Raw genomic sequence first — 20,452 nt, forward strand, 5'->3', positions numbered from 1 at the left:
AAACTTTGAGCACAGTTAAATGTTTAGACATCTTCACAAATAGGTGAGTACTGGATTTGTAATTCTAGGGTTATTCTGAGGGATTTTAATTTAAATTTTCCTTAGTCTTTTTTGTTCCCCCCTCATATGTCAGAACAGTTTGTGCAAGGATCTGTGTTTTACAGGTGATTTCTGATCTTCGTAAGAGCTTGGATCTGTCATCGTGCGTTCTGCCACTGCAGATGCTAGGCTCCCAGAGAAAGCTTAAAAGCCAGGCTCAGGCCAGGTAGCTATTTCTGTGATTCTGCAGTGATGAGATGCTACGTGAGGCCTTCATCTCTTCTTTATCTGGTCTCAGAGATGCAACTACTTACATTCATTCTAATTTGCCCTAAGTGAAGGTGCTGACACTTCTATTCCTTCCTACTTGGTACTAGCATAACATGTTTATCAATCCTTATCCAGCAAACTTCCCCTGCAGTGCTTGTTAGTCAAATGAAGGTTGATGAACTGTACTGACTTGAGTGAAAAATTCAGCTATCAGAATAAATCTACTGGGAAAGAAAATCTGTCTTTCATTCTTGGTGTCAGCTTCAGAGGCTGAATTGGCAGCTGGGATTTATTTTCTTATTCTGAGCAACTCATCGCCTTTCTGTGGACCCCCTTCTAGTGCTCAGACTCCACAGACAATATACTGACGTGTTTCATTGTAAAGCAAAAATGGTCACCTTAATTCAGCAGCTCTCCCAGCTTATCCCTAACCCTCATTTTTTTTTCTTTTGTCTTTCTGCACTTATCTGGTGCATTGACAGTGCCCTGTGCATAGCTCACATCCTTTCACTAAAGTCAGAGAGAAGGCAAGAAGCCATCTGCATCCACATCTGCATGAGGGGTACATGGCCCCATTTGTAATGAGGGTGTTTGCTGCAAGTTTATCTTTAGGTTCCCCCTGAGTATGTCTTTGGTTCTGCAGTGTGTGGTTCCACCCTTTTCTGAATTTCCCTGCCCTTACCAAAGCATTCCTTCTACAGAATTGCTGCTTTTCATAACTGCTGTGATTGCTAGGCTGCCTTGTCCCTTTCACTACAGTATTTACAGTGGCTGAGTCATCTTTTCTGGTCATTAGCAGTTCTTCCATGAGCCAAATAACCACCAGCCAGAACTGTGTGAAGGTGCTTTTTGATGTGATCAAGCTAGCTGTAAGATTCCAGAAAGATGTCTCTGAAGCTTGGATTAAGGTAAGATGCACGTGTCAGACCTTGTTTCCTCATATAATTCAGTCAAATATAAAGAAGTGAATGTTAGCCCTGATAGTTAGATAGAGATTTCATTCATTTCCAGAACTTTAGTTTTTTGCAAGACCAGTGCTGTTTGAAAATATCCATGCTGAATTCTCATGCCTTCTTTTGAGTACCTTCTGAATTCTGAGTTGTTGGCAAGATCCAGTTTGCTGGTTTGGATAGCTGTCCTGTTGCAGAGAAGTGTTTTGATGTATGCCTTTTTTCATTTGTCTTCATGTAACACTCATGGTTTTAAAATACACTATTATACTTTAATGTAACAGCTTTCTTGATTTTTGGTTTTTGTTTTTTGCTCTTAGGCTATTGAGAACAGCACATCTGTATCTGACCACAAGGTAATACTTCTGACTCTGTGTTTTTCTTTGTGAGTGTCCTTTTCTGGTGGTTCTCATAGCTCTCTCTATGGGCATAGATGGAGAGATTTTTCTAATTAGAGTAACCACCAGTGATGTTGGCTGGGTGGTTCTTTTGGTGTCTGAATTATTGCCACTGTAACAGTCATTTGTTTTGTCATAACTCTTTAATTCCTCCCTTCCCTGCATCAGGAGACAGAGTTGAGTCTCTCCGGTTGGAATGATGGGAGTTCTGCTGTAATTGTGGCTGTCAGGGGCTTTTTGAGCTCTTGATTTCCTTCCTAGTTTTGATTTCAAACTGTGTAGTTGTCTGGCATGTTTCAAGTATTTTCAGCATAATGATTAACGGCTGTTTCTTCCTAAAGGTTCTGGATCTGATCGTTTTGCTGCTGATCCATTCTACCAACAGCAAGAACAGGAAGCAAACTGAGAAGGTATTGAGGAGCAAGATTCGCCTGGGCTGCATGCCAGAGCAGCTGGTGCAGAATGCTTTCCAAAATCATTCCATGGTCAGTGCTGATTCTGTGTTGGGACTTCCTCTTCTTCATCCCTCAAATGTCCTGTCAGATGATGATTTAACCCTCTGCTGCGTTATGTATACTTCAGAGTATACATAACAGACCCCTGTTAAGAATTTAAAATAACCTATGTCAGTAACACAAGTGGGGACTTGTATTCCATTTATTCTGAATGTAATTGCTTTTAATTCAATTTTAGTTGAACAACCCTTTCAGAAGAAGTTAATTAGGCCACTTGACATGAGTGAGAGCTTGTTCAAAGCTGCTTTAAGAGATTAAGCTAACTTTACTCACAGAAATCAAAATTATGTTTTATATTGATGTGACAGTCCTTCCATCAAAGTAGTGCCATGTCTGCCCTGTGGCTTTTAATTTGTGGTGCATTGCTGTGAAGTGACTCCCATGGTGTCACTGATAAGGGATATTCTGTTGTGAGCCCTGCAGCAGGGCAGGTTGGTGTAACTGATCAGAAAATTCTTTGTGTGGGTGAGGTTAGAGAAAGCCATTCTGGTCTGCCTTGTCTGCTCTTGTTGCCATTTCTGCTGGACAGGATAGCCTGGAAAAAAATCTACTGATCTAGACAAAGTTTTTGAGATGAGCTGCAGTACACTGTACTATATTTCTATTTTTCAGGTCATCAAGGATTTCTTCCCTTCAATTCTATCGCTTGCCCAGACGTTTCTGCACTCTGCACACCCAGCTGTGGTCTCCTTTGGCAGCTGCATGTACAAACAAGCTTTTGCAGCCTTTGACTCTTACTGCCAGCAGGTACAGTGTGATAGATGGCATTTGTTTTATTTTTGTGTGCTTGCACTTTGTTGGAGGGTGTGTGCCCTCATCCTTCTGAGGAGGGGATTTCGGGCAACTGGAAGCCTTTGAGAGAGATCTCTGCTATAGAATAAGCCAAGAAGAAGATCACAGCTCTGGTAGCAACTGACTGAGTCAGAGACTGCTGAGAGGAGCAGGGAGCAAGTAGGCAGTCTCAGAAGTGACAAAATAATAAAACAAAAATAAAAAAAACTCCAGGTATGGAGCAGAGATATGCTGTTATTTTTTGCAGGTCAAGAAGCAAACAGTTTTACTGAGCTGTAGCCTGAAAGCTGGACTGAGCCTCAGGTCACAGAGAAAATTTGCTCATAAATTCTTGTTTCTATTCTATGTTAATCATTTTGAGTCTCCTCTGTTTTAAAAGGAAGAAAATAAAAAAGCCACACGTGATTCATATTGAAATACTTTCCTTGGAGAACTTACTGTGTTGAAAACACACAGCTTCCCCTCAGAACTCTGACCAGCTTGGACTTCTTTTGCATACTCTGAAATAACTGCAGGCCAGACTTTGAGTGTGAGAATAAGAAAATCTGGGGACCAAAGACAGCCCTGCAAATTCTTTTGAATGTATTTGCACTTTTTTGACACAGTATGTTTGCAATTAAGGCTGGTTGTGACCTTGCATCTATATTTACTTGGTACAGCAAACTTAATCAGCTGAGAAAAGCTTGAGATGTGCAATGTTGTCTCCAATAAGTTTAGTAATAGTTTGAAATGCTATGAATTTCCAAAGAGATTGGCTGTGTTAGCAGTTGGTGATGTAGGGAAGTCCCAGAACCCCAGACAGTGGATGAGATTGCAGAGACATGGGTGTGTGGAAGCCAGCTGAAGTAAGGCCAACAAAAAGATTTTTGAAATGAAAATGTCCTTTTGAACAGCTGTTGATAAAGAGAGTTGAGACACTGGTTGGTGTAGTTAGAGGCAATGTTTTCCTGGATAAGGAGCAGCATTCTGTGTGCACGTGCAAATAATGTGGGTTTTTATTGTCTTAAGTGGTAGTAGCAGAGAGCACAAGCTGCAGGACTTGCAGGCATGCGGGCAGGAGCAAAATGGTGAAGAAAAGCTTCCAAAAGCTCTTTGTAAACTGAATAAAATCCAGGCTGAAGGAGAAGGCCAACATTGTGACTATCTGGAATTAGAAAGTGAACTCAGAAGAAAGTAGGGCTGGGTTTTCAAGGTGGTTTTCTGTACTCGATCCGTATATTTATGTGAGTAAAACATAGCAGCAGGCAGAGCAAGGGCAGGCATTTTTCCACTGATGTTTTATTGCAGATTCTCTTGGGGGTCTTTCCTTAGGAGGTTGTATGTGCTTTGGTCACTCACATATGCAGTGGAAATGAAACAGAGTTGGATATTTCTCTGGACGTGCTCACTGATTTGGTGATCCTACACACATCCCTGCTGATGCGCTACGCCACCTTCGTGAAGGTACGTGTAGATCTGTGGGCACATTACATCTCAGGATCCTTTCACAACTTTGTCCCAGATCCAGAATAGGTCAGTAGGCTTCAGAAATATCCTTAATAAAACAACCTGTCTCTGTAAAGCTGTTCTGAGAAATGCAGTGGTCAGGATGGAAAGGAACCTTTTGTGAAGGTGTGAGCTAGACTATGAATTTTTTGAAGTGGAAATTGGACTAAAAAAGGAAGTTGCTCTTCCCTGTAAATGGAGAACATGTGTGTTGCAGGGATGGAATGACATCTGTGGACAGAAGGAAAATGGTTTATATATATATCTTTATTAATATCAGCTATTCCAAATCTTTGGCAAAAACCTGCTGTCTTTGTGGACTCCCACTATTCTGAAAGATTGTCAGCACTTAGCCAGTATTTTGAATCATAAAACAAAGTTCCTAGCAAGAATAGGAAAAGACTTTCCTAAAACTTAAAAGAAAGTACTCAATAGAGAGAAAAGAAATACTGAATTCCTGACTCATAGTAATGATTAGCAGAGTCAGACCTGCACAACTGCCAAATTCCAGAAGTGGAGAGTATGTGGGGAGCAAAATAGCAAAGCAAGCATGTAGCATTATTCTGCTTGAACATCCTCCCACGGTGATTTGTACTTTAAGGACCCTGTATTTCCCCTTGAGGAGTTGTAGGTGTGTGCATTTTCCCACCCCTCTGACATATTTTTGTATTTGCCCACTTGGTGGCAGTGATTTTTGTAGTTTAAGTACTTACTGTAGGAAAGTGGAGTACTTTTCACTTTTTGGTTGATTGTTAAATACAGTCAACTTTTTAAAATATGCTCCAAGGGAGGATGTTAAGGTCTACTATAAGAATGTGTGCAGTCTGTCATGTTTAATCCATAAAAGGGAGAAATGGGACTCACTTCTTTCTGGCAGAGCTGGGATATGCTGGGGGCTCACGGTTGAAAGCGGTCCTTGAAAGAGACAGCACAGATTTCTTCCACCTCACTGAATGCTTTGTCACAAGTGTGGTGGGAGCACTTGCTCACAGCCTTCAGCTGAGACCCACTGACCTCCTAACCTTCTTTGCACATTCTTATCTTGACAGGTTATTTACAGATTATGGTCTCTGTGGGCTAATCTTCGATGCATTACCAAAGCTTCTATACAACATGCATGAATAAATGTTCTGGCCACACCTCAGGGATCTGCAGCGTACTGTGTTTGATGTGCATCTCGGAGGTGGTAGAGGCAGTAGCCGGTTAAGATCTGTGAAAAGATCTGCAAGGCTGCAGATGGCCAGCAGGTTTCACACAGAGTTGGAGCCTTTCTAGCATAGAGACAGATCTACACATCTCCTCAAACTACTTTTTTAGTGTATAAACTGGATGAATTTTCTTGGGAATGGCAGAAAGTGGGTAACCAACCCTGCCGTTGCCCCTGTCATACTCAGTGCCTTGTTCTAAATCCTCCTCAAGGTTGGCCAGTTGTAGGAGAAAAATAATACTAGCAAAATGCTGTGTCAGGAGTGGAAAAGCCAGCAGTGCTATGGGAAACAGTTGCATTGCTTTCACTGAAATACTCAGAACATGGAATATCCTGAGGGTGCCATTCAGCACAGATGATGTCTCTCCTAAATTCTTAAAGGTCTGGCTATTATTACAGAGTTTGTATTGGAAATATCAGCAAATTCACTTGTTCATCTCAAATACTTTGAGCACTGAGAAAATCTATGATAGAAGCTAAATAGCTGCCATTAGTGGGATTGTAGCACTCCCAAAATGCTTGTAGTAGCCAGATTGTTCTCCTCATTCAGCTTCCAATACAGCAAACGGCAAGAATTAAGGGCAGACCAATAGCTCTGCATTTGTGTTCATTTCAAAGTAGATTTTTCCTACATGTACAAAAAAGGTAAAGGTAATTGGCTGCTCTTTGGCTGACAATTGTTGGAATTTGAAAATGATTTCTTGATGTATCTGAGTTAGTTTGTGGCTTCTCTCTTACAGACCATTTTAGACTCTATGCAGAAACTGAATCCTTGCCAGATCCGGAAGCTCTTCTACATTCTCAGCACACTAGCATTCAGCCAGAGACAAGAAGGAAGTTATATTCAGGTAAGCAGGGACACAACAGAAAGGAGTTCAGCTGTGCCATGGTTCTTTTAGCTGGGCTAAGGTCTCGTGTTGTACAAATAGTAGCTCCTTTATGACCAGCAAGTAGTGTGAGGGTGTCCTTTAGCTTAATACCCTTCTCCACAACTGCAAGCTAAGCTGCACTCCAGACTTTGCTGTCCTGTACAGGAAGTGCTCTCCACAGAGTCTGTACATCTCCTGGCTTTCCTGGAAGCGCCCTCTTCTTTCACATCTAAAAAGGATAGACTGATGGAAATGTTGGTGGAAGGAGACCAGTGTCAGTTCCTGATCTAACCTCTCAGTTAAAGAGAGTGTGTTGCTAGCACGAGATCAGGTTGGCTGTGACTTTGCCTATCTGAGCCCTGGAGATGTGCAGAAGTGTGAATTTAGCATCGTCTTTCTCAAGCTTTGTTTGTCCACCAATTGGAAGTATTCAGAAAGCATAGGTCAGCTCCTTTCTCCAAGATGCTTATCTTGAACCAAGTGCTTAACGTTTGTAGATCAGATATGACAGGCACTCGTGTTAGCAGAAGTAAACTACACAGAGTAGAGGACTGCTGCCAAGCGGTGGACTTCACACCTTTTGTGCCTCTTGTTTCTCACTCCTTGAGCAAGGACGATTAAATAAAGATAAAGAAATAACCTAAGTGCATTTATTTTGCAATAGAATTGTTGAGGTTTAAAGTCTTTCCATTCTTAAATCTGAGCTCTTAGAAATTAGGACTATTTCTTTTTCTTCTAGTCCCTTCAAGTTGTGAGTATGTTTGCAAATGCTTGAGATTATGAAGGAAAACTTTTTTTGGTCTTCTTGATTGGTCTGTAGCACATAGCATGTTTGTAGTCATTTCAAGTCTTCCCACTGACTCTCTTTAAGATTGAACTCCTCTCTGCCAAAATTTTCAGTGACTTTTTTTCCCCTCCTGAGTCTTTCTTTTCTATATGTGAACTGCAAAACTGCCTCGGCGACCCATACTGAGTGATTTTACAGGACTAGCCATCACAGAAAGGTGTTCTGCCTGTCTGTCACTTTTAAATTGCAAACAGAAGGAAAGGAGCATAAGCTCTGGAATTTTTCTGAGCTGAGAGTTTGTGACAGGGATCCAAGGCTGACAGGCTGGCTCTGTCCTTGGTGGTATTGAGTCTCCAGGGGTGGGATGTCAATCTGTATCCTGGAACCAACTCCCTCTTTGTTTTCTCTTTAATGCACTTCTAAAACAGTTGTATCTTGGGGTATGTGTCACTAAAGACAGGCTAGGCATTTGTCCTAGAATTACACAGGTCATTCCAGAAGCATCTTGCCTAGCAAAGATCAAAAAAAGATGGTATAATTATGTATTCTCCTTTCTCCTGCTTCCAGTTTGATCTTGTTGGCACTAGTTCTTTCCATAGCATAACTCAAGCCTTCATCTCCTCTATCTCAAGACCACTCTCTGGATAGAACTTTTGCTTTTAGGGAGCTGTCTGTATGAGCTATCCCCTTCCTTTGCAGAACCCACGTGGGCAGTTAATAAGCATCAAGGCAATCTGGGCCATTATGTTTCCATAATATTTTCTGGTGGCTTATGAGATCTTTGTTACTTCTATGAAGCTGCTTCTGAGTTGTCTCATGTGCATGTCTCTTTTCCAGTCTGAGAATGCTCCTCATTCTAAGAGGGATATACTGTATGTTCTCAGCATCAGGAGACCACTTTAGTCCATATTTAGCAGTTCAGACTTCCAGGCTTTTTCAAAGCAATGCCCATTCTGGGGAAGTGCAGTTGTTCAGCTGCTTTGGTATGGCATGGCTGTTAAAGCATGCTGCATTGAGGCCTGCTGTGTGTTTATGGAGTTACTGCATAGAAGCCTTTACAATTGTGATTGCATGTTTTCCCACACCAAGGGTACAATAGAGGCAGCACGAGGGATGTCTTAAACCTGGGTGTCTCTTGTGCTGTTCACTTGAGCTCTCCTTGGACTTTCATCAGTAACTACCCCATCCCTGAGCCTCTTTCAGCTGACTCTATTTTGGAGGGTAACTCTGCAGCTGCAGTGTGTGTGGAGAACTGAAAGAATATATGCTATATTTTAATATATATTCTTAACTATAGAAGAAATCTAGACTGTATAGTAATTGGAGCAAAGCCAAAGCACTTACAATGCTATTTGCAACCTTATCTACAGATTTGACAATTATATTAATTACAAATGAAATCACAGGATGTACATTCAGTCTACAAAGTTGTTATCTCATCCAACCATCTCTGTGCAGCCTTTGGAGACGATATCAGGTGAAGATGCTGATAGAACAGAGTGGTGGGCACAGATGCCTCTGTATTGATATAGGCTGTGTCTTTCTTTTTAGGATGATATGCACATGGTGATCAGGAAGTGGCTCTCCAGCTCTGTTCCCAACCACAAACAGATGGGGATTATTGGTTCTGTTACCATGATGGGCAGCGTGGCATTAAAAAGGTGAGAGAAAATGTACAGAGGTGAATTCAGTGTGCTTTAAGACAACCTGGAATAGGGAAAGGAGGCAGGGAGGCATTGCCTTCTAGCACATGCACATCTTGGTCAGGTCCAGTAACTTAACTCTTACCTGCAAACTGCAACATTTGGTGTTGCTAACTGTTTAGTACTGCTGTCTGCTGCAAATCCTGAAGGCATCCCCTGAATTTCTTGTTAGTGCTTATGCACGAACGCCTTGACTAGCACTAGCAGGACCTAACACTTAGGGAAAATAAATTGAATACTGTGGTGGACTGAATGCAGATCAGCCTGTAAAACTAAGGCTGAATAGTCTAATGTACCCTGTTTGAATGCAGAGAAATATAAAGGAGAAATAAGAAGGAAAAATGTTACTTCTATGCAAGGTATTGACGTGACAGCTTCCAATGTACTGCATAAATAATTTAAAAACAGTGTTGATGAGCCAGGCAAACTCCTGGTAAGAACTGCAACAAAGATCGCAGAGCTTAGACTAGAAACTTTTGAGCTGTGTTTGGAAGTATGGTGTAGCTTGCTGATTTTTCACTTCTTAATGAAATGCTTTTGCTGTTTACTACATGAAGAGAAAAGCCCAACTGTAGGGCCTGAGTTAGTGGGCTTCCTTATGGTTGCTCCCATAGCACTGACATCAGATTTGTACTGGCCTAAGTCTAAGCAGGACAAGATAAAATAGTTATATCAAGAAGAGGTTTAGAAAATCTTAAAATGCAGACTACAGACAAAAAAGAACAACACAAGAATGGAGTCATCAGAACATCAAGGACCTTTCAGTAGCAAGGAACTCGCCAAGTAAAATGCACACGGATGACCCCAGCAGGTGGGGGTGTGTTCTGTGTCTCAAAAAAAGATTTGAATCCCTAAGGAACTTGGTTGTTTGACCTACAAAGATATCCCTTCCCAGTCCAAGTCAAGTATTTTGGGAGAATATATCTGCTGGCACTTGAGAAATGTCTTGATAGTATGTTGGGTCTCTCCCTTACTAAAATCCTACCTGATTTCATCAGAAACACTTTGAAGGAGGCAAGCTCTAAAGCCTCCTTCCTTATCAGAGAAAAAACTACCCTTCTGAACCTTGCAAGTAAGCAGCAGGAATTTGAGTAGTTGGCATCATGTACTAGATGTAGCAGATATTAGGCTATATGGCCTTCAGAAAGGTGAGTGACTAGAGATCAGAAAAAGTGTAATCTTGAAGGTGATGTTCCGTCTTGTCCCAAAGGTGTAAAACAGCAGCAGGTGTTTCTCTAGTACTGCTACAAAATGTGTCTTTTTTCATGCATAATTCTCCAGTGAATTTCTCTGTGTGACGGGTTTTGCCATCTCTTAAGTGTCGTGTCACGAAAGTGAGGTTATCAATTGCTTTCAGAAATGAAGCAGATGGTGATTCGCTGGAGAGACCTGAGCTGAGCATCGAATGTGATGGGCAGGTAGGTGCCAAGAATGGGTGCATTCTGGGGCAGTGAGAGGATGTGGTCAGCAGGAAATCTACTTCAGGTGAAGCGCTGTGTGTCTGGCAGTCAGCTTTACTCAGCTTGAGATGCTTCTATATTAACCACGGAGCCAAGAATCTATTAAAAATTGTTTGGGAGTACCATGTTAAGATAGCACTCATGCAGTACTGCAGGCATCTAGTGAAAGTCTTCTATCCAGATATTATTTCAGACACAAAGAAACAAGGTGATCTCTTTTGTGTTGTCTCATGGTGGAGCAGTGCTTGAAAGACCTATAAACTGCATCTCTGCAAAAGTAGCCACCATAGGCTGTTGCCCTAGAGCTGAAGCTTTGGTCATGCCTCAGGATAAATAAATGCAAAAAGGAGAAGTTAAGGTAGAAGCTTTAGTTGTGTCTGCTTACCTATTCTACAGTGTTCTCTCCCTTCAGCTTTCTACACTGCTGGACCTTGTTGGCTTCTGCTGTGAGCAAACACCAGAGATCTTGGCTCTCTACTATGATGAACTTGCCAATTTGATTGAGAAGCAGAAGGGAAATTTGGACCTGCAGCTACTGGTATATTGCAGAGTATTTTGAACTTAATCACTGAAATGTATTCTTCAGAAACGTGATGTTTTTTAAGTATGGACGGGGCAGAGGATTTCACTCCAGTCTGAGAACTGTTTCTTTGTTGTAGGCATGCTAAGGTTCCTGTAAGAGATTGAGGAGATACAAACTACTCCTTCATCTTTCTGGGTTCTTGGGGTTTTTTGTTTTTTGTTTCTTTTTTGAGTCTTTTTTTTTGTGTGTGTTTTGACAGATTCCTTGTTATGCTTTAACAGCTTCTTACATGTGAACTTTCACATGACAGCAGGAAGGAGGGAAGACTTTTAAAGGAAATAAATAGACATTTCAGAATAGGCTTTTGATATCCATAAACAAGGTAGAACCTGGAAGAGCTTTAAAATTCTTATCGGAATTGGCTTCTGGTCAGACAGTTAAGGCTGTCTGACACCAAAGGACCTGGAGGAGCCACAGTGAAGATTTATGGTAATTGGAAGAGCAGGGGCTCTTCTCTCTTTCTTGCTGGAATCATTGTGCCCTTTGCAACAACTGGTTGTGTAGAAGAGGAGCTGTGAGCTGTGCTTTCAAACAGGACTGGCTAGGCTAGAAAAGCCAGTCTCTCCTGGCATCCAACTGAGTGCTCCCTAGAGGAAGAGCATTCATCTTGAATGTGTTTTTTTTCTTTCTCTTAGCAAGGCTGATACAGGTTAAAGTTCTTCTTGGGACTGGCTGTGTATGCTTGGCAATGTGACAAGCTGTCTCTCTAAAGTCAGTCCTTGCAAGCAGTGGGTTTCACTGCTGTGGCTGTTTCAGGGTCCTTTTGTTGGCCTTGTCTTCTGCTTTTTCTATGCAGTTGTCGCAGCTTGCTTCACTGAACCAATTTGTTGAGCAGGTTTTTTCCTCTCTTTATAGGATAAGTTTGGGAAGAGTTTGGTGGAGGACTTTCCCAATGACTTTGTGGTGGATCTCAGCCCTACAGTGGACGGGTATGCTGAACATTGGCTAAGCCTTTGTAATGTTTCTGCTACTGAGAACTGAACATGTAAACATTGTGGTCCTTTCAACTGAGCTTGTCTGTCTTTTCTTGCAGTTCCTTTTTGTTCCCAGTGAAGTCCTTGTATAATCTGGATGAAGATGAAACTCAAGGAGCAATTGCCATTAACCTCCTACCACTGGTGTCACAGAGTGAGCCTGGCAGGGTCACTGACGAAATGAGTAATCCAAGGAAAAGGTACTTTGACATTTGACATCTGGACATTTGACATCTGGAGTACTCTGTCCAGGTCTGGAGCCCCCAGTACAAGAAAGACAGGGAGCTGTTGGAGAGGGTCCAGAGGAGAGCCACGAAGATGATCAGGGGACTGGAGCACCTCCCCTATGAGGACAGGCTGAGGGAGCTGAGCTTGTTCAATCTGGAGAAAAGAAGGCTGCAGGGTGACCTCATTGCAGCCTTTCAGTCCCTAAAGGGAGCCTACAAACAGGAGGGGAATCAACTCTTTGAAAGGGTAGATAACAGCAGGACAAGGGGAAATGGTTTTAAGTTGAGAGAGGGAAGATTTAGGTTGGATGTCAGGGGGAAAATCTTTACAGAGAGAGTGGTGAGGTACTGGAACAGCTGCCCAGAGAGGCTGTGGATGCCCTGTCCATCCCTGGAGGTATTTAAGGCCAGGTTGGATGGGGCCCTGGGCAGCCTGGGCTGGTATTAAATGTGGAGGTTGGTGGCCCTGCATGTGGCAGGGGGTTGGAGATTCGTGATCCTTGAGGTCCCTTCCAACCCGGGCCTGTGATTCTGTGACATTCACCTTGCAGTCATATTACAGTTAAAAGAACTGTATTTTCATTTGATGCAGTGCACTGTGCCCAGCCCTGGCTGCCTAAGTGCTTGATGAGGAGCTGGGCAGAGGATTTGCCAGTTTTCAGTGTTCTTTTCTTGTCTGCTGTTAAACGTGTTCAGATAAGTCTAGAGGCATAAGCATGTGATGGGGACCTGGCAGCCTGTTCTGACTCAGGCTGTTTTGGTGGTCTTAGGAAGTTACACTGCATCCACTTTGTTTTCCATCTGTCATGTGAGAATAGTAGCTCTTTAGTCCAGGTTACTGTGTTATTAAATGCCTTATGGATAGGCAACTCTGAGGTGGCAAAATTTGTATTTTGAGCAATGAGTCTCAAATAGAATCAGCAAGGAATTAGTGTGTGTAAAGAGTACACAATTTATTCTCACCTTTAAGTTGCACTTAGACAGTAAAAAAATGTGCAAAATCACAAACATGAAGCCAGAAGTGAAATTTGACTGAGAAGCAAGGGCTTTGTGCTTGGGAAATGAAACAAGAAGTGTGTGGTAAATAACTTAAACAGTGGGCCATCAACACTGCAAATAATAAGACTTTTTTTTTTCTAACATCAGCTTCACATTCTGTATAATTTATTGTTGGAAGGTTTTGGTGGGATTGTAGTCATGCTTAATAAAAAGATAGAATCAATTTATAGCAAATAAAAAAACCCAGGTAGTTGCCCTACATACATCAGTGTAAAAATGGTAACTTTTCTCACTCAGAATGAGAGCAGTAAGTAGAATGCTAGCAAATATTCAAGAAGGTTTCTCCACTGCTGATAAATATATTTTACACAAATTCTTGTCATTCCTTCTGTAATATTCATCTTTGGTTTCTGCTAGAAATAAATCTGACTCCGTTTTTGATTCAGTACAGCTGTTTCTCTGCCCGTGTGCTTTCCCAGAAAATTGATGATAAATGTTATATTTCATTTAACCATATGGTGCATTTCTGCTTTGTGCTGCTGTGGCTTGCAAGGAGCAAAATCAAACGAGTAGACTAGGTGGCATGGGGAGGACACAGTGTGCAAGGGAATAGAAATAAGCTTTCTGGAGAGATATAAAATGTAGGAGGACAAACTCCATTTCTCTATATTTTTATTTATATATTTTTATTTTTCCTTCCCCAAGGGTAGTATCACCAATATGCCTATCACCCTGTTTCCGATTGCTCAGACTCTACACTGGAGAACAAAACAATGGGAACCTGGAGGAGATTGATGCCTTACTAGGTATGGGGAGTGAACTTTGTACAGAGTCCATCCAGCTGACTTGCTCCTATCACAGATTTGCAAAGACCTCCTGCATCTGTAGGGAGAAATCTGTGGTTTATGATGGAGGCTGAGATGCTCTGTTGCACAAAAAAGTAAAGGAAGGTAGAGGAGAGAATTGCTTTTTCTGGCAAGTTGCTCCAGATAGTCATTGGAATTGTTACAGGTTTTGAGAAGGGTCCATGCAAAGATGAGAGGTAGCAAATGCAGCCCAGTGTGTTCTTTGCTTGTTCTGTCCCAGGTTGCCCTCTGTACCTGACTGACCTGGAGGTGGAAGGGAAGCTGGACTCTCTCTCCAAGCAGGAAAGGGAATTTCTGTGCTCGCTCCTGTTCTATGCACTCAACTGGTTTCGTGAGGTGGGTAGAGCCTTGCCTGCCTATTTTGGACGGGCCCTGAAGAGTAGCACTTAAATGCACTAACCTCAGGCTTCAGGGGTGCAATTGTCAAGGAACAGCCTTGCCTTTTGGAAATATTCTCCAGCAAGATGTTGGAGATCTTTCTGCGTTCTTCTCTTCATTATTATTTATGTTTTATCCTGCTCAACTCTGCTGTTAGCTGTTAGAGACTCAGAGGTTCTAAAGGACTCCCTTGCCACTTGAGTTTTCTGTCTGCTACTCAGTTGCAGCCTGTACTCTGTGGCTTAGTTTTGTATCTGGAAATCAGTTTTGTTGCTGCAAGGAGGCTGCTATAAACCTCAAATATATTTCTAAGCTATGAGGTATAGTAGTAGCCCTAGTAGGAGAGGAGAGCACAAGGAAAAAAAAGGTGAGTCTGTCCATGCTGTACGAGCATGAGAGTAGCCTGCAGGTTGAGGAAATAAGTCACTTTTCAGATTACATCAATTATGGTACTGGAATTATGGCACTGGAACAGGTTGCCCAAGGAGGTTGTGGATGCTCCATTCCTGGAGACAGTCAAGGCCAGGCTGGATGTGGCTCTGGGAGCCTGGTCTGCTGGTTGGCAACCATGCACATAGCAGGGGGGATTGAAACTAGATGATCATTGTGGTCCTTTTCAACCCAGGCCATTCTTTGATATGTCTGTTTTCATAGGGGCTGCTGGAGAGTTCTGTTCCCACAGTCTAGATCTGGTCAGATGGGCCACTTGTGCTGAGTGTCGTGTGCTTATTCAGGACATGGAAATGCTATTTAGGAAAAGAAAAAATAGTAAGGGTACACATCTCCCTAATTCACAGTTTGTTTTGTGCTTCTAGGTTGTAAATGCCTTCTGCCAGCAACAAGATGCTGAGATGAAGGGGAAAGTTCTGACTCGACTACAGAACATCACAGAGCTGCAGAATGTGCTAGGAAAATGTTTGGCAGGTGAGTGTGAAATATTTGTATGTTCTGGGCCTCAGCTGTGTCATGTAATGTATTGTCTCCCCTTTTGTGGGGACGATGACAGATGGGGCACTTCCTCTACATGTGTGTTTACCTATATTTTCTCATTCAGGAACTGAGTTAAACAAATGTCTGTGTTTTGGTCTTTCAGCAACCCCTGGCTATGTCCCACCACCTGCTACTTTTGATTCTGAAGCCCCAGAAGGAGTACCATCTATTAATGCTGGTGGTCCAGTGAGAAAAAAATATGGTAAGGAAATCTTGTAATGTTTAAGGATGTGATGCTGGGTTTGACCAGCATGTTGCACTGGACCTGTCATGTGTTCTGCAGGCTGGTAAGCTCAGATCAGACTAAGATATTCCTGAGCTGAGCTCATATTGCCTACCAAAAAAAAATAATCCATCACATGGGTCACAGTTGCGTGGGGTCGTATGGTTTTCACACCAATTTCATCCTACTTTTTGGTTTTGCTCAGCCAAAGTAAATAGTTTGCTGCCAGTAAGTAGGGGAAGGCTTTCCAGTTCTCTATTCACACTCTGAGCTGCCTTATTTCATATCCTTTGTGATTACATAGTAAGCTATTTTGGTTGCTTACTTTTGGCAAGGTGAGTTTTTTTTTGTTTTGATGTGTTTCCTGTCTGTACCCAGTGGTCAGGCTTCCTGAAAACATCTGTTGGAAATTTCCCCAAGCATCCCCTTCTCTGAGTTGCTTATGGAATTGAATAAAACCAATTTTTAAAGGATTCTATAGCTGATTCCGTGTGAAAAGTGCACAATAAGCCCTACTCTTTGCTGCTTCTCCTCTAACAAGCTTTCTGTCCAAGAATGCACCATTTCATCTAGTTCTTTATGGGTTTTGGTGTAAAACTTTATATGAGGCTTTTTGGATATCTGGGTCACTAGTGGATGCTGGATTCCTTTTATCACTGTGATACCAACAGCCCAGCAGCCCTGCTTCTTTCTGGACTTCTTTCATGGACTGCATGTCCATGTGCTCAGTGATCTTTTCCAGTGGTGGAGGACAAAGCCAACCACCTTAATTTTCCCGAATCCTCTTTATATCCCTTTAAATTTATGGATATTCCATTGGCAAGCTGTCAGTCCCCCAAGGCGGCAGCCAGAGTGTCAGTAATGTTGCACTGCAAAAACTTTGGAACCTTGAGTGAATGTTTCCTTGCCCTAGTGACTTATGGGATGCCTCTGTAGTCAAGTACATTGTGTACAGTTAAAGAAACTACACTGATTTCAAGTCATCTTTGTGCTACAGTGTCAGATATGAGTCTTCCCACCTTTGTCAGCAGTGAGATCCTTTGCTGGGAATTAATTGAGTTATTCTGCTATTGGTACAGCATCCCCTTGAGCCCCTTGTGTAGCTGTTTGCCCTACTGTCCTTTTCCAGGTCCTCTGCCTTTGTCTCTACTGAGAGACAGCAATGCTAATTTTTGTTCAAGCATTTTTTAAGATGATGACCCACCATTTTGGCAATCACTGCATAACATGTTTACAGGACTGTGAGAAAAGTGAGACTTGCTTCAATTTCTTACTGTGATTTTATTCCAGAGGAGCTAGGTGAGGAGAGAATCCCAAATGCATTTGGCTTTCTTTTGGACAATGACCGTGGCTACAGGTGACTCACAACCTGTGTGTGCTCTGTGCTTTCTTAGGGCTGATTGAAGTACAACCTCTGCTGTTTTCTTGCCTTGCAGCACTATTTGAACACAGTGCAACTTCTCTCCCCCCATCCCCCCCCTTTTTTTTTTATCTCTCCTGAATTTGCTTTTTTCTTCAAGGAAAGAAAAAGAAGTCTGACAGCAGCAAAGCCTGCAGTGCAGAGCATACTCAGGCAGATGAAAGTTCTGATGGAAACCAGCCTGATACTGAGCTCTCCGAGCTGGAGAAGGTAGGTATATACCCTTGAGGGCTTGCAGGAAAAGGTAAAAGGAAATGAAATAAACCAAAAGCTTTGAATGACTGCAGGCAAGTGCAGTTCCTCGTTTCAAGTCAGAAACTGGCATAAATCTGGAAAATACAGACCCCTGTAAGAAAATACATACCTCTCTCTGACTCTGGTCTGCTTCAGTCTCTTTTTTTCTCATTTTTTAGATTTTTCTTGAGGTATTTGACCAATATGTTCATCATAAAGCATATTTAAAGTTACCCATTTTCTTCACATACTAAGAGCTGCTTCCCAAATCCATCAACTAATGAATTTCTTGTTCTTTGAAGCAAATTCTTATCATTATGTCCAGAATGCACAATCTCTGCTAGCTGAAGGAGAGAGGCCAGGGAAGTGTGCCTGCCTTTGGACTCAGCATCCCAGATGGTGGGATCTCATAGACTTCCTTCAAGGCACAACTACCTCCACACTGTTAATAATGATTGATATTCAGAGCCTATTTTACCTTTTTTTTTTTTTTTTGGTTCCAGCAAATATGCTTCTCCTCTCTCTGTGCTACCGTACGAGTATGAAAACTGAGTCAAGTACAATAACAAAGTCACTTAAGTTACAACAAATGAAGTCTTGGATAGTTCTGGAAATTAATAGATGTAAAACCTTTTTTTAGCTAATGAGAGTATTGGTCCCAGACAAATCCATGGATGACAAAATCCATAAATCCTGTATGATCCATGTGTAATGTACGTTAGCTCATGTGACAGGGTTACATGGAGTGAATCTCTTAGGAATGCATAGATTTTGGTCCAACAAGCAGTATAGCATGCCATGGTTTACCATCCTGGTATTCATCAGAGAGAAAAACATTTGTCTCTTATAGTGCTTACGCTGTCGTTCACCAGTCCAGGATGAATTTCATGGCGGCCATTGTTTCTTAGAAAGGAGATAGCAAAGATTATTCTGGTTTCCTTTATGTTATTTTTTCCAAAAAATATTCAGTGACCTGTACAATTCAAAATGAAAATGCTTCTGATTGTATGTATTCATCTCTGCTACCTGTTGCAAATTATTCTTCATCTTGTTTTATCTTGGCAAGAAATATAAAGGACTGTGTGAAAGAAATAGTTTTATTTGAGCTAGAAAGTGTTGCAGGTTGCAAGCTGAGATCTGCTATTCATTTTTCAGAGTGCTGCTGAGAGAGAGACAGGAAACCCTCTGGCACAGCTGCAGAGTTATCGCCCCTACTTCCGAGAGCTGGACCTGGAAGTGTTCTCTGTACTCCACTGTGGGCTGCTGACAAGGTCTGTCCTGGACACAGAGATGCACACCGAGGTGAGCGCAGCCAGTTTTGTGTTATTTATTGCCTCACTGTGGCCTTGGCCTCTCCTGCTCCATTAAAGTGAAAAGAAGATTGATTTAAGATCTTTTGAGCCAGGGCTTTGAGTTTGGTGACAGGAAGGAATTTGCTTCCAAGGAAACAAAAGTAATTCAAGGTACTGAGATAAGAAGGACTTCTGTTCATTGTCGTTGTGCAGTATGGCAACAATGTTTAAACCAAAGTAAAGTTAATATTGTGTATCACAGAATCTTCCCCTTGGGATGGGAAGTAGTCCAACCCTCTTTGCTGTGAGCGAGTTTGCCACCCACTAGATAAAAGGAAAAAAGGTACAGTATAACATGCATACACTTTTTGGAAAGAAAAAAGCTTTAATATTGAACACTGCTAAGGTATAGGATGTTACAAACACTATGAGGTGGCCTGCCTGTTCCAAAGAATCTATGACAGTAAAGTCCATGTTGCAAAAAGGCAGGTGTCTCAAATCGTTGTTAGAGGGGAAACTAGGTGCAAAAATGAGACTGTTGTCATGGATGTGCTCCCATTGGGCAGTGCCCTGTTTGCCATCTGGAAGCTTATATAAAACTATGCATTACTATGGATATGGAGAGCAGAAGTGCTTAATTTTGTTAGACCCTTTGTAGGCAGGCTCAGTCCATCTGGAGTCTAATTTTGTTATGCAACCATAGGATTAGTAAAATGCAAAAAGGCTGTAGTAGTGTGGAGTGCAGCCTGCCCTGCTCCAAGGACAGCTATGCCACGTGTGCAAGACACAGGGTACTTGTAAGGCTATTTGAGAAATCTCCTGGCACACGTGGCATCATTTCAAATGGTTCCCTGAGAAGGAATCTTATTAGTGCTCATAAATATCTAATGGGTGGGAGTCAAGAGGATGGGCCAGGCTCTTTGGTGGTGCCCAGAGACAGGAAAATGGGCAAGTGTCACAAACTGAAATGTAGGAAGTTCCATCTGAACGCAGGAAAAAATTCTTTACGGTGAGGGTGGCAGAGCACTGGAACAAGCTGTCCAGAGAGGTTGTGGAGTCTTCCCTGGAAAGATTTAAAACATCCCTGGACACTTTCCTGTGTATTCTACAGAACTTGCTTTAGCAGGAGGTTGGACCCAGCCCCTACAATTCTGTGATTTTGAACTTCAGCGTATAAATACATTCTCTCTCAGTAGCTGGATGTTACTGGAGTTATTTTCACAGCACCAGATCCACCTTGTGTTTTGAGTAACCAGAACTGATGTCCCATACCTACAATGGAAAGGGCAAAAGCCTAGCATCTACCAAATTGCTCCCTGGTAGAGGTTAACTAAGCCAGGAGACATAATTGGAAATTGAGGGAGTGAATGTGAGCTTCAAGGCACTAAATTAGGTGCTGAGTCCTGGAATTGACTTTTCTTCCTTGTAATTGCAGGCTAGTGAAGTTGTGCAGCTGGGGCCTGCTGAGCTCTGCTTCCTTCTGGATGACATGTGCTGGAAGCTAGAACATGTGCTGACCCCAGGCTCCACTAGGAGAGTGCCCTTCTTAAAGGTGTGTACAGCAGCAGCTTGATGGGGCATGACCCAGGTTAGCAGAGCACAGTGATTTCCAGCCTTTCCTGACTAAATGTTTTTCAGAAATATATTCACCTTACAGTGTAATGGTAGTCTGACTCCCAGCTGTGTGTCAGAGCAGGAGTTGCCCTTTCAAAAGAAATTACTGTACTCCATCACTCGCCAAAGTGTTTGCAGCGTCTAATTCTCTGCATGTCTTGGGAAAAGGCATGCAGC

At 42.2% G+C, this 20,452-nt stretch overlaps 1 protein-coding gene across 1 annotated transcript in view; it reads left to right on the forward strand.

Annotated features, from left to right (window-relative positions):
- FANCD2 (FA complementation group D2) overlaps positions 1 to 20,452 on the forward strand; it is a gene marked incomplete at its 3' end in the record, with an annotated part of 45,248 nt that overhangs the window by 11,451 nt on the left and 13,345 nt on the right. Inside the window, exons 12-30 of the mRNA XM_010718360.3 lie at positions 165 to 265; positions 1,106 to 1,217; positions 1,580 to 1,615; positions 1,999 to 2,142; positions 2,785 to 2,919; positions 4,276 to 4,407; positions 6,397 to 6,504; positions 8,864 to 8,973; positions 10,373 to 10,433; positions 10,888 to 11,013; positions 11,914 to 11,987; positions 12,092 to 12,232; positions 13,964 to 14,064; positions 14,345 to 14,460; positions 15,318 to 15,426; positions 15,596 to 15,694; positions 17,236 to 17,345; positions 18,525 to 18,671; positions 20,097 to 20,213. Of these exons, the coding sequence (XP_010716662.1) occupies positions 165 to 265; positions 1,106 to 1,217; positions 1,580 to 1,615; positions 1,999 to 2,142; positions 2,785 to 2,919; positions 4,276 to 4,407; positions 6,397 to 6,504; positions 8,864 to 8,973; positions 10,373 to 10,433; positions 10,888 to 11,013; positions 11,914 to 11,987; positions 12,092 to 12,232; positions 13,964 to 14,064; positions 14,345 to 14,460; positions 15,318 to 15,426; positions 15,596 to 15,694; positions 17,236 to 17,345; positions 18,525 to 18,671; positions 20,097 to 20,213 (2,079 nt within the window). The remainder of the gene's footprint in view (positions 1 to 164; positions 266 to 1,105; positions 1,218 to 1,579; positions 1,616 to 1,998; positions 2,143 to 2,784; positions 2,920 to 4,275; positions 4,408 to 6,396; positions 6,505 to 8,863; positions 8,974 to 10,372; positions 10,434 to 10,887; positions 11,014 to 11,913; positions 11,988 to 12,091; positions 12,233 to 13,963; positions 14,065 to 14,344; positions 14,461 to 15,317; positions 15,427 to 15,595; positions 15,695 to 17,235; positions 17,346 to 18,524; positions 18,672 to 20,096; positions 20,214 to 20,452) is intronic.

Source organism: Meleagris gallopavo, chromosome 14 (genome assembly GCF_000146605.3).
Source record: "Meleagris gallopavo isolate NT-WF06-2002-E0010 breed Aviagen turkey brand Nicholas breeding stock chromosome 14, Turkey_5.1, whole genome shotgun sequence".
Lineage (NCBI taxonomy): Eukaryota > Metazoa > Chordata > Aves > Galliformes > Phasianidae > Meleagris > Meleagris gallopavo.